Below are 14,961 nucleotides of genomic sequence, written 5' to 3'. Positions count from 1 at the left end.
TACTCCTTATCTTATCTAGTTTACAGATTATGAGAAAATAATTGTGTTAGCAATGTGTTCTTTATGAAAAACAAAGGCAGATTTATTTAGGTGTTACATCTTTTAAAATTGGTCAGCCCTAGGAGTCCCAAACAAGTGATTAGACTTTAAGCAAACCAACTCTTCCTTAAGAACATATAATTCTCATTGATTCTTCCTTTATCGCTTTAGACTCGTTTTATATAGTGATGTAATGTATTTTTTATTTTTTTTAATTTACTGAATGTGCGATTAATCTGGTATGTTAATATTTAATGCATCGTCGTCTTATCATCATCTGTCTTCCTGAACTCCCATCACAAATAGGTCTTCTTGTCTACCACCTTTCTCCACAAATTCCTTGGCCATCCTTGATGTCTTGAATACATACATTCTCTCTCTCTCTCTCTCTCTCTCTCTCTCTCTCTCTCTCTCTCTCTCTCTCTCTCTTTTTTTTTTTTTTTGCAATAGTCTAAGGTGACCCCTTAAAATTCCTTAAAATTGTACAGACCTACTATTATATCACCCAAGTGACCACAAACAATTCACAGACACATTAGACATAGAATGAAACCTATATGAATTGCTTAATACAGTTAAAGAAGGGAAAAAAGAATAACATTTATAGGCTTAGCTTATTCCTGCGATCTCGCTTATTGTACAACCACCATTTTCAGCACCTCCAAAAGAAAATTATCTTGTATATCATGTATTATGCAAGTTCCTTTTTTAGACCAAATTGTAGTAAAATAACCTCTTTCCCTACCTTTCTTTAGCCCAACTTCTATTTCAATAATTTAAAAAAGCAAAAGAGAATGATAGAATTATCATTAGTAATGCATGCAACTAAAAACAATAGAATGAAAAACCGCATTTTTTTTTTTTCTTAAACCCCCAGTTCGGATGATAACAGCTGTTTTACTAGTATTTCAACTTTCCTACAATATTAAACAATTACTGTAATTGTTACAAATGACATTAAGTAGAATATGACTGATATATCAATACATTTTACCCATTTTCACTATTGATCAATAATTGGCAAGGAAATATACCATTAATCATAAGTAACAAATTGTAGCAGAAGCTGGGAAAGCAAACATAGCTCAAGCTGTTTGGTATCAGGGAAAATAACGTCTAAAATTGGAGAAAAACAAAAAGAAAATAAGTTAATGGTGTATTCAGTTTATGATACAGTAAACCAAATTGCACAAAACTTCGTAATACACTAATTGTAAAAGATGGAAGATAACGTAAATACTTTGCTAATCAAGCAATGCAAAGCTAAATACTATTAAATCATTGTGCATCGGCAACAGAGATGAAACACTCATAAGCTTCAATATGCTATTATACTTGACATTAAATAAGATATGGGAGAAACATATGTTTCCTAAAAACTATTTTACTGATATGCTAAAATGAAAATGAAAGTTCAAGTGATAGGTCTTTCTGTAGAAAATGAACAATATTCCTTTGGTAGTTTACCTTAATTAGGTGATTAGGAAACCATAGACGGTAGTCTCAATCATCTCAACGTAAGTATTTGAAAAGATATACAGTATGTTCACTATGTTTTCATTTCGTAATATGATTCTAATAAGGGAATATTACATACTGTACATTATTTTTTGGTGCAGTTAAGTAAAACATCAGTTTTATCAAAATCCTGCTTTAGAGCCAGTGTGGAAAGTGTAATTCTCTTGGTTTCCTTCCTTTAACTGCTCTAAACAATTGTTTGCCATTTACTGTTTGTCCAATGTGTTATGAGTAAGGTATTAAAAAATGTAAAATAAAGTAATAACATTCTTACAAATTATAACTTATTTCTCATTATCTAATTTATTTTTTTTTCAAACCTTAGAATTACATGAACATGCAATAAGAACTTTTTCTCGTTTTCTAATTTTGTTATTTTTTCATCAATATCTAATTTTGTAACATTTTATATTTTTTTTCAAGTAAAACTACACTACACCACACTATTTATTGATCAAAATCTTGTGAATGGAAAGCGAGGGAACTGTTACCCACAACAGTAGACACAATATCAGGTGTCAGCTGATTAACTGTTGTTTCTTGTGTGCTCTGAAACAGTACTTGTAGATCAGTTGGTTTGAAAGAACTAGCTTTCTTCAAGAGGAAATTAGTCTCTATGATATGAATTGACATCAATTCAGAAATGTTATAACAAAACGTAAATAATAACAATCTCGTCAATAGAACGCACTCCTATGAGTTTTAAACTGGCAATTGCTGATGAATTACGTATAGATAATGTTTTAATAGATAAATAAAGCTTGGCCATTTGGTGTTAGGTAAAAGGGCTTACTGTGTGTGTATGTGCATATATATATATATATGTATATATTATATATACTGTATATATATATATATATATATATATATATATATATATATATATATGTATGTATATATATATATATATATATATATATATATATATATATATATATATATATATATATATATATATATATATACAGTATATGTATGTATATATATATATATATATATATATATATATATATATATATATATATATATATATATACAGTATATGTATGTATATATATATATATATATATATATATATATATATATATATATATATATATATATATATATTTCAAATAAGCCATATATATTAATACATTAAAGTCTGGATTCTCTTAACGACCTCGGGATTAGAGCCCAAGGCGGAACCGCCCAAAGACTATGATATCGGACCGGCGGGGATTTGAACCCTCGTCCAGGATATCTGTATGCCAGTGACCATACCACTCCGCCAGTGGTATGGTCACTGGCATACAGATATCCTGGACGAGGGTTCAAATCCCCGCCGGTCCGATATCATAGTCTTTGGGCGGTTCCGCCTTGGGCTCTGATCCCGAGGTCGTTAAGAGAATCCAGACTTTAATGTATTAATATATATATGGCTTATTTGAAATATGAAAGAAACACGTTTAAATGTGCAAAAAATTTATCATATATATATATATATATATATATATATATATATATATATATATATATATATGTGTGTGTGTGTGTGTGTGTGTATGTATGTATATATGTATGTATGTATGTATACATACATATATATATATATATATATATATATATATATATATATATTGATAGATAAATAGATATTGGAGTTTAACTTTAATCTCTTGAATTGATAGTACTTCAAAGGGGAAACTAATACTTGTGAAAAGAATTGAAACCCTTGGGAATGTGATGAGACCAATGTACAACAATGAGGATTTTAGGTCTTTTTTTTTTTTCTTAACCAAGTAGATATATCTGACCAGCCACTCCTTTTCATATACAGCACTGTAGTTTTGGTAATATATTTAGCCTTATCGAACTTTTTGTTCAAGGTATTTTACAATCTCTTAAGGATAATTTGTAGACTCTTTCAGCCCTTATCTCAAGCTCAAGGAATTGGTAAATTTTAAAGCTAAGAGTTTGAGATGTAAATTCCATTTTCATCTTGTTTAAATTGGTTATGTTTTAGATAAAGTAGTTATCCCATAATTGAAACTGCTTGCATTTTATTATGTTTACTGTTTGATTTATCTCATCTTTATAGATCATTCTTTTATGAGGGATCATATAGCTTTTTTTTGGTCCAGTTTTCCAACATCTTTTTCAAGTCTTATTTTCTTGACAAGTCTTACAACGACAAATCTTTTGTAGTAAACCAATGATCGAAATTTTTAAAGATAGTAAATGCCAGATTCTTTACATTCCATGTTGATGTTGAATTAGGCCATTTGACATGATCTCTTCATATTTCTAGAGGGAAATTGGTGTGGTGAAGTGACCAGGTTGAATCCTCTCGTACAAATGTGCTCAAGCATCTAGACATGATCCTCAAAGAGGTGCTCCTCCTGGGTGCCTTGTCCCTCCCACATTAAAGAAGTAGTCTTTGTCCCATCCATTCCACCCTTCTGAACTTAAGTGCCTTTACCTATGGACTGTCCATTGTGAATTATCAGCATACACTTGTCCTTCAGTGAATTGCATATGGTAGAAGGTAGGCAAGGACTTACAAAACTACCTTTGCATGATTATGATAATTATGTCCTTTGTCTTTCATTTAATTGCTCCTTGATGATTAAAACATTGGTAATTTATAAATTACTATGGTCTACATTGACAGGAAATAAAGAAATTACCCCATCAGTATGGAGCTTTTTTGTTTGGTCAGTTTGCTAACTGGTGTTCATGCTTAGAAATAATAAGAAGAAATGTGATCATGATGTCTCATTGCCCCCTTTAAATCCGTACCAGTAGCAGAAGCTTCTGAGTATTTCAATTGTATACAAGCTGTAGGCTAAGCTCATGTTTCTCATAGCTGTTAGCTTGTTCAGTGAAGAGTCCAGGGTTTTGGCAATAAGTATTTTGCCATACACTTTTGTCAATGATGAAGTCCTTTGTTTGTACCTTTTTTAGTTGTGTAAACTGCAGTTCTATTGCCAATATAAAGAAATAGTGTTAGATCAGTGTATTTGTAATGGAATATACTTTTTCAACTTTTTTTACTTTTTTATGTATTGTGATATCTTCAAGTCTTTGCTTTGTTATTTTATTGTATATTATTGTTGTTGTTTTAAGGATTTTTTAAACTTTGTATCTGATAAAGCAGATCAAGGCACTTTTTTCAATCTTATCATTCCTGGTCATCTCCATCACCACCTCAAAAGCCCCGTGTACATGACCTCAGAGTAGTGGATGCAAAGGTTTATACTAAATATTAGCATATTATTAGATACACGGCTTTGTGTCGTCTCTTGTACAGCATGAGGATATGTGCATTTAGAAAAATTTTAGTGTTCAGATTGTTTTTACAGTTTGTAGTTATTTAGAACAACGGCATTTTATTTCATATGAGAAGTATGCTGTGTGTTAGACCAATAATAGTAAAGTGTCTGATAAAATGACGTGTAACAATAAGGCTTTATATGTAACATTAGCCTAGATGATACAGTACTTCTCATAGCTTTAATATTTTAATAAAATTTTGATAATTAATATTTATGTTGCACGTTCATTGCATGCGGCATGGTAGATGATCTGTTAGAGTATACTGGTGATGAGGAGGATCCATTTACCTTGGAGCGGTATCAGGATATATGGCGTGACGCAGCATTACAGCAAATGCAGGTGTCAACACAAAGCCACACTCAGTCTTCTGGTGCTACCACTCCTCCAGCTGGTCCCTCTGTCTCCAGGCTTACTCCTCAAATGGGGATAAATGCTTTAAAAATGATACCTGAATCCAAGATCTTTAAGAATCTAGAGTCCAGAAGGAATGAAGACTCTAGTTCTAGGTCTTTCGGCTTGAAGCAAGAAAGTGGATCACAGTCACCCAAAGTTCATCTCTTAGATCTTCATATTGGTCGCAAACATAAACGCACTCCATCTGGAGGGCTTGCAATTAGCGATTTGCAGTCCACAAAACCAGCTGAATCTCCTAACATCTCACCTAGGCAAAGCAGGGAAGGTTCACAGTCACCAAAGGGTATTTTACATGACTTGCATTTATCTAGAAAACACAAAAGAACACCTTCAAGTGGCCAGAGTTGCTTTGATGCTTATCATGGCAAGGCAACTGACTCTCCTAATCTATCATTTAGACCTTCAAATGCTAAAGTTGAGACTACATCTCAGCCATCTGCTCCTAAAGGCCATTTTATTGATATGCATTTGAGTCGCAAACATAAGAGAACATCTTCAAGTGGGCAGCCCTCACCAGACACTCATCCAGGCAAGGCTGAAGTTTCAAACATATCTACAGAGACATCACCAAGAGATCATTCGCCTACATCAGACAAGAAGTTAATAGTATTTTTAAAGTCATATAATCCATTTGCTGCATTGCAAAATTTATCACCTAATCAGGGCCATCGACCTCGAACTCAGCAGAATATGACAATGGATGATGATTGCTCTCTAGACAGATCAAGGCCTTCGTCTCCTTCTCATAGTGTTGATGTTAAATATCCAGGTCATGTGAGACACAACTCTGAAACCGGAAGGAGGCTTAGTGCTCTCCAGCATCAGTCAGCACCATCAACCCCAAGCAAAACTCTACATCGTTACTCTACTGACTTGTCTGGACGGCCTATTAGGCCAAGGAGCATAATTGTTGATGGGCAAATGACAGAGGAAGGCTTTTGGGATATTTAAAGGTATATACAATATACCTTTTAGTTTTAATAATGTAGTACCATAGCATCCTTCATCATTTTGCCAAGTGTACCTATAATGTTTGTAATTAATCCTGGGTGTTAAGAATACATGATATAAACCTATGATAATGCCAACTGGATGATGGGGCTGTGAAGCATTTATTAGCACTATTTCCCCAGAACACAATGCACCACTTCTTTACTGGAGCGTGCTCCTATGAGTCCTCTGTCGGACAGAGGAAAACTTTGCATTTTTGGTGTAATGCTTTAAGAATGTTAGCAGCCTCATGCATGTTCTCTACTATACAGTATTTAAAAACTACTGTTAACAGTTTAGAAATCAATCTATCATAAGTAAATGTACCATAACTGTTTGTGATAATTAAGGAAAGTCAAGGGCACACATATAAGTAGCAGCCTTTATGTGTACCATTAATTCACATTGCTGAGTTACTGTTGGTGCTGAGAAGGACTAGTGGATATTTACCTGGAGATTCTCAGCTGCTTCAGTTTAATTTTTCCAACATACTTTCTACAATTACTCTTGCATTTATTGAATTTTAATCATGTAACAAGTTGCAAACGATAATTGTAGAGGAACATGTCCATATGTTCCGTAGTATCTTTATCTTGGAGTCAAGTTTAAGAAAGATAATCCACCATCCCGGGGAATGTAAGGAAATGATGATCTTGGAGTTTCCGGGAAAAGTGAACAGTATTAAAGGTTTTGTTCTTTTGGAGGGACCAAGCTGAAGGTGTGACTAATCGTTAAACTCCATAGTAAGTGGTCTCGTTCACTTGCTTTTAGGTTAGTAATTTTGCAGTTAATGTCATTTTGTCAAGTAGTATGCATGGCTTCTTGTATATCATCTTTATGCTTGGTTTTTATCTTATAATAATTTGCAGCCCTACAGCTAGTCTAATCATATTGTGAAGCAATGCATGTTTTAAGTTTGCTATGTATGATATAAAGAAAGACATATTACATGGTTATAGCAGTAAGCTATGTAAATACTCCTACTTGATATCAAAGATGATTTAGTTTAGTAGATTGTATTCTATTTTGACAGGCCAAACCTCTAATGGTGATTTAGTTGCTAATCAGTTGTTTTGGATTACTGTTTTTGTAGACATTTTACTAAAGTAATTGTTTTACCCAATAGAGTGTGGATTTGAACATGAAAAAGATTATAAAGCTTTACTACTGTTGGATGAATTATTTAGATGTTGCAGTACTTATTAACTTGTAAGATAACCAATAATATGTTTGATAAGAACTGTTGTTATACATCACAGGGAGGTAAAATATTTGTATGTTTAAAAAGAAACACACTTCTTTGTTGAATGTTGAAGCACTGTATTTTTTTATGTTGTTCACCACTGTCAGGCTGTATTGTACAGTACAGTATTTCTTTTATTAGTAAGGACAGTTTTGAATTTTGACCATCAAGCATGTACAGTACCAGTAAGATTAGTTACATGCAGTATATATTTCTATTTTTGGACAATAAAGCCCAAGGGATATTAAGAATATGCTTTATAAAATACTGTATAACCTGAATAAATTGTCTAGATTTAGATCTTAACAAATAAAAGCAGCATTAGTACCTTTTTCAGGCTTTGTTGTTCGTATTTTGAGTGAGTAAGTGTATACTGTATATAGCCACATATACTTTATATGCATATACTTCTATGATATCCTTAGATATTCCATTTTTATTTGGCTATTGGCCTCCTTATTTCCTTCATTGGTACACCAGTTTTGCCCATATCATCCCATATTGTATTTATTTTAATCATATAGTAATTGTAGTGTTGGTTTTATTAAGTTTAAAATGGCTGCACATGATATTTTATATTTCTATATACAGTGCTATAAATTTCTGAGTCTAGGTTTGATACAGGTCTCATGAATAGCATTTATATGTATTGAAGATATGCCATAATGTTCTCAAGTTTTGTGGATGCCATTGCTTGTTTATAGATGTGTCTTAAACTTGATACTATAGTTTTTAAGCTTAATAGTAGACTTGTTATTTTCTCCGATCTTTAGTTTCAGATTTTACTTCTATTATCTAGAGTTTACTTGAATAAGATACAAGCTCCACTGAGCTGAAATTTAAAGATAATGAAGGTATCTTAGGGTTATGGTACAAGTCATAAACAAACTGCACATAGTCTAGGGCCTGACTCATCCAAAACACTTACTGACCTATATTCACAAAGTGTAGCTCATTGGTATTATGAGAATACATTTATTATTCAAAATTCACATAACAAATATAAAAAATTCAAATTTTTCTAATATTGTTCATAGAAAAAGAATTGTGTAATCACAAAAAATAAAACTTTGCAGAAACAAGAACTGTGAATTATGTACACACAATCTCTATAGCCACCTATTCAACAAGGAAAATGCAAAACTATGGAACTTGACCATGAAGTAACTCTAGTAAAGAAAGAATTACAATTTTGATATAAAAATGATTTTACAAATTTTTCTAGTTCATACCAATATATAAGAGAATGGAACAACTTATATGACTTACAAATACAGCACAGTGATATAAAAGGCTTCAGAATTTTAATAGGAATTTTATAACCTCCCTAGATTAATTCCTATGAGCTAAGTAAAAATTCCTGCTTGTGGCTCATGATAAAAAAAGTTATAAATTTCTGCATATTTCCTCAAAAATTAAAACTCATCATGCCTTGAGTCATGCCTGCAGTGCTCAGCAGTTTTGCAAAATCATCAAATGATAGTCATAAAAATAATTTCAATAGTATTATGTTATTCTGCTAGTTTCTTTGTATAATCACTCTACATAGTGGAGTGAGTAATATCATTCCCAGAGATCTTTTCAAATGTCCAATTTAAGATGTCAAAATAACCAACCAACTCATTAAGCAAATTATCCTTACCTATAAGCTTCATAAAACCATCTGTAACTCAGAAACAAGCAACAAGTTAAAGTAAGTTTGCCCTTATCTAACATACATGGCTGGCTTCACAAGTTTCCAATTCAAATTCAATGCTTATGAATTTTTCCATATTAACAAACCTTTTGGTATTGGGATGTTATGAAATTAATTTGACTATAATTGAAATTGCAGGTTTCTTTATAATCTGACCTTGAGATTCTTCATGATGATAATGATGATAATAATAGTGATGATGACGATAATAATGATAGTCAATTATCTCCCACTTTTTGTGTTGTGGTAAAAAAAATTTTGGTCTATTAAACATTAAAACAAATTTAGAAAGGTTCACCATCTTCACTTTAAACAAAGGTTTCTTAGCCTTGTAGGGGTTAGTGCCATCGGTGCACTGTGTCAGTCATTACTTAAGGGCGTTTGCAGCCTCCCTTCAGCCCTAGATGCATACACTATTTAACATTCAATTTTATCTCTATTCCATAGTGCTTTTTACCCTTTTGGTACACAACATCTAAGACGACAAAGAACTTGTCCATATAATTCTTTATCATCTACCGAAGATTTGCCTTATTTATTTGCCTTTAGTTTCTGACAAGATATGATTTGTAACTAATTTACTATAAACAAGCAGCATATTAAGGTTTCTGTGTTATGGCATATTTATTTGAGAACATTATATCCTTAATTAGTGAAACTATATTTTTATCAGAAAGGTATATGTTGGGATATGTAATGTTACGATTTAGGCTGGTAAAAATCTTGGACTCAGAAGGGATTTTATATTTCCAAACTATTATAGTATTATTTTTTCCAAATTTATTTTTTCCTTAACATAATGAAAATGGATTTAAAAATTATAATCTTTTCACAGATGATATTCCCATTCAGCAGACGGAGGATGGGAAACCGCTCAATTCTATTTCAGAAGAAGGGGATGGTGATGAAAAAATTTCAAACAAACCTATTCGAACTCCTCAAGGTTCAGGTAGAGAAAAGGAAAAGGAGAGAGACAAAGAAAAAGAGGGCAAAGAGAAGAAATTTGTGACTCCAAACATTCCAATACCTAATTTAGGGAAGAGAAAAGAGAAGAGCAAAAATGGTGACAAGAAAGATGGTGAGAAAAAGAGTAGTGAAAAGAAAGAAAAGCATAAGCATGATAAGGAAAAAGATAAAGAGAACCGTAATGGAACCAGTAGTAACCGTAACAGTGCTGTAATGAATAGTGATTCTGATGGCAATGATGTCACGATCATAGCAAGTCAGCAACAGCAATCCCAGCAACAGCAGTTTGAACTGAAAGCCATACTCAAATCTCCAAGACATTATGAAACAACTACATCTGCAGAAGATATCACACCACCAGTCAGTGAAGGAGAAGATTTCAAGCGAGAAGAGGAAGTTCTTGATCATGTGGTGCATCCAATCAGAAGTCCTTTAGAAGTAAATGGTGGGCAAAATCTAATCACAAAAATGTAGGTCACTGCTTAGAAGTTGAATAGGGTATACTATAAAGCAAAGGGGTTTAAAGGGAAATGTATATTGGAATATGCATTTATTGTTGACGGATAGATTTAGGTGAATGTTGAGATTTTATTCCATAAAGTCCATAGGTTTCTAAGAGTCCCGGTAGTTTTGAGTTGAATACTTTAGGTTATTTTACTTTTAAGATGTTTTTAAGAGGGAGTTCTACATATTCAAAACATTTGTGCAGTGATAATTATTGCATATTTGGTTCTTTATGAGGAACTTATTTTCTGAGTAGATAATACGTATTGTGGAGTTTGTCTGCCAAATATGGAAACTGATTTTTACTATTTTCCATTTGTTCCTTTTGCAAGTTTACCAGTATGCTGCTTATGTGTGACGGTGAGCCTGAGTGAAATGATTTACTGTTTACTATTGTATTCTTTTCTTGTGTATGCTGATTGCTGAAGTGACTTTAGCTTTAAAGCTGCCATGCAGTATGATGTAATAATTTCTTAGTATTAAAGCTTTGCTTGTTTCGAGCACTCATTTACAGTATGGGTATGTGTTTGATGTGTGGAAATTCCTACCAAGTATTCCTGTTTTTGTTTTGTAAGGTGCTGAAAGTACAATAATGAACTCTTGGTGACCATTCTTTATTTTATATTCAAGAATGGTAATTATAACTCAAAACATGGCGTAGCACCTACAGTGCCCCTATAAATTGAAAGCATTTCTATTTTTTATTCATTACTCATTAATTTAGTGTTCCATCTCTGTCATTTGGAAGTTGGTAATATACTTTACTTCAAATATACAGACTTAGCTCTCCCTTTTTTGTTTTGTGAAGAGTTTAATTTTGTTTTTATCATCATTTACTGTTTTGTACTGTTTTATCCCTTTTGTATTTGATAGGAAATTAACAATTTGGGTATTCACATCGTCTTAACTGTCACTACCATCCATTTTAATGAGAAATAGAGGTTGAGTCATTTTATTGTGTGAAATTATTTCTAAATCTAATAACTGTAACTGTTTTTTACCTGAGTGCGTAAATGTTAAGATCGTGTTGTAGGGAAATGAAAATAAGTAAATTATCCCTTTGATTAATCCCTACTGCCATTTATCTATACTTTGTTATTCTTTTGTCGAAAAAATACAATAACTGGTACAATTTTCTCATATTTTAATATGTATACTATATTTACCTCCTTAATGTTAGTGATGGAGTTTTGACAATTGCAGTACAGTATTTAAAGTTTTAATTGATTAAGCTATTGTAGAAAACTAAGTTAAAATCAGAATTTTGTTTAAATTACTATATGTTATAAATTTGATAGTGCAAGCCATCTTCAAGGAATGTCCTAAGAATACATATCAGTAACCTCTTATGCTCTCTCTGAAAAATAGCCAAAGTTTAAAATATAGATATCTTTTCAATGCGCAACAATGTCCTTAAATAAGTTTATGTTCTTTGAAGAATGCCTTTAAAGCTACTGGGGTTTTAAGATTGAAGATTAATGTTGAATTACAGAAGGTCATTGGTAAAAGTTGAATTAAAAAAGGACCTTCTTGACTTTCTTTGTCAATTCCTGAGCAGACATATTCCATTATGTCATGTGTACAGTATCTTCATGAAATATAATCTATTTGTATATATGTCTAACCATTGTTCTGTAATTCCACAATTCAATGCTGTATAAACTTAATTTTTTATCTTCCAAGAAATTTTTAAGAGCAGATAATTATATGAAAGAGTGGATAATGAAAGAGTAACACATATATCATTTGTATGTGGGTACATCATCTCAGGAGTTTAACTACCATAGAATCATAGAAGGATTTTTCAGTTCATATTCAGTTGATGAATGCCCTAGTGGTACTTGGTGGTGTAAATTCATTTTGTGAGTTTAGTTTTTCTTCTGTCATTAAGAATCTGTTTACTGGATTACTTTTGCATAGATATGAATCGTCTAAGTTGCCAATGGAAGAAAAGAAAAATGAAAGTTTAGGAAAATCACCAGGCTTCAAGCATGTTAACTTTTATAAATTTCAGGGGCTAGTATAGACTCATTAACTAAAGCACAAGGGCATTAGTAAACTAACTGAGCATGAGAAGAAAAAGTAATATGATATAAGAGTTTATCCTCACTCTTAAAACAAAATTACATTTAAGAAATAAGAGTATAAAGTAGAATTGGCAGTTAACAAAAATGTGAAGATGTGGCAGCCAAGACTGGATCTTACAGTAGTAGTTTAAGATCATCTTTAATTATGAATGATCTACAGTTGTAGGAGATGAGAAAAGTTGAAACAGACACTTCTTTCTTCCTGCTGTTTTTGTCTTACCAGAAAGAAGAATATATTAATTGTAGCAATAAATCCTTTTATTATATTATCTTATTTATCTTCTGCTTAAGTAATTTATTTATATACTTGTTTTTCCTTTCTTAACAGTATCTTTTGATTGGTTAATCTGTTGTATACATATTGGCTTTCTGTTAAGATGGATGTGCATGAATTGTTAATGTATTTGCTTGAAATTTTTTTTGGGGGTTGTTGTATATACAATATTAAGTTCAAATTTTATCATTCTAAAAGTAATTCGAGTTGCTGCATTTTCATTGCTTGCATTCCTTTTAAACTCATTTCTACAAGTCCAATTTCTTCAAGAAGCAAAAGTGGTTTCTTACTTTTAAATAAACTTTTAGTGTCTGTAAATTGCCAAAGGTCTCATTATATCATATCTAGAAGGTTAATGATTAATTTTCAAAAGTTATAAAAAAGTGAATGGGCAAAATTATACCAAACTCTGTTGTGAGGTCGTAGTATTAGAATATTTCATGTAAAACCAAATGTTAAGTACAGCTATAAGTAAATTTAACAACAATTCATTTAAAGTATTCACTTTTACACAAGGGTGTTCAGGAACTTATATTTTAGGGATTATATTGGGTATTTGACTGTTAGTATAACTTTAACTTTCTTCATTAGATATAAGATGTTCTTTATTAGATGTAAGTAAATTTCTGAGTCCTGTTTCCTCATTTTCACCAGATATTTTTAAGCTTTCCAACTACAGTATAGTATAGAAATCTGAAGTTGTTTTGGATTCCTTAGCCTTGTGAACTTGGAAATTTTTGCAAGAATTTTCTTATTCTAAGAATGTTGTGTCATCCAGGATTCCTTAAAATTTAAAGTTCTTTCTTCCCCAAAGTAAAATATATTTGTTACTAGATATGTGTTTAGACTCTAAAGTGCATAGATTTCACCATGTATCTCTGTGGTGATAGCTATAAAATTCAGGAGAAACTGTTGCCATAATTTTGTTTTTGTATTATTTGTTAAGACTTCCAACCTCTCTTACTATCAAAATGGGACAAATTAGTATGAGCACTGAATTAATTTTACATAAAAAAAGCTCATGTTCCATGTTGAAGTGATTAGCTTAAGTTGTCTTTCCCAACATAGGTATCTGGTTTTTAAACTTTGCCTTGCTACAGTTTTCACCCCTTGTGTAAGAATGATTCCTTTAGACTAGCTCTTTGATTGAGAAATCTGTCTCATTAGGATGTTTGAATTATTTCATAATAATAAGAATATTACAATACATTAGGGGTGAATGATAATAAAACTTATGTTCTGCCGTAGAATAACATCAATATGGTAGATATGGAAATTAGGTTCAAAATTTAGTGTGATGTTTAACAAAAATATTAATCTTTTTACTCAGTGTGGGTGGTTTTTTCATGCCAATACATTGAACCTAATTTAGGGGGTGGTATTGTATTAGCTATATTTTTAATGATATTTTTTTTTTTTTTGCTTTTAAGTAACATTTTATGCATTTACTAATTTAAGCTTTGCTTGATACTCAACTACTGAAGACACAAGTAAATTCAGGCTTAGTTTATCAGGTTGGGATTTTATCTAGAACTATTTTTGTTAACAGTTCATTGTATCATTGTATTCAGGTGTTTTGAGTTGTATCATGTTTGTATAATTTTCGTCATCCAGGTACTATATTACTATTGACGGAATTAATCCAATGACTTTAGCAAAAGTATCTCGTTGCAGTGAGTGCTCTTAGTTGAAAGAAGTTATGCTAGTGAAGATTTGTAGATTTCAGGATAGGGTACACTGTACTGGAAACTGATGTCTTCATTCAAGGTCACCTATTCTATGAAAAGAAATAATGATATTGTGTGTTTTGATGTGTTATTTATGTCGATACGGCTACCTTATCAAAAGTTTATTTCATTCTTTACATGCACTTAATACCGCCACTTCTTTTTATTAATATTTTGATGACATA

General features: G+C 31.7%; 1 protein-coding gene across 3 annotated transcripts in view; it reads left to right on the top strand.

Moving 5' to 3' along the window:
* The window catches only part of LOC137621498 (hyccin-like), a 226,898-nt gene extending 215,694 nt beyond the window's left edge, over positions 1 to 11,204 (top strand). For 2 of the 3 annotated variants that reach the window (XR_011040249.1, XR_011040250.1), the window contains 2 exons: positions 5,120 to 7,022; positions 10,054 to 10,191. Coding sequence is in view for 1 of the 3 variants with exons in the window: in XM_068351849.1 (XP_068207950.1) it covers positions 10,054 to 10,658 (605 nt within the window). In the remaining 2 variants the exon portion in view is untranslated. Of the gene's footprint in view, positions 1 to 5,119; positions 7,023 to 10,053 lie in introns of all 3 variants that reach the window. The other variant, XM_068351849.1, reaches the window with a different exon arrangement.
* Positions 11,205 to 14,961: the final 3,757 nt, after the last annotated feature.

The sequence above is a fragment of the Palaemon carinicauda genome, chromosome 28 (genome assembly GCF_036898095.1).
Source record: "Palaemon carinicauda isolate YSFRI2023 chromosome 28, ASM3689809v2, whole genome shotgun sequence".
NCBI lineage: Eukaryota > Metazoa > Arthropoda > Malacostraca > Decapoda > Palaemonidae > Palaemon > Palaemon carinicauda.
This window is presented reverse-complemented; position numbering and strand designations above follow the sequence as displayed.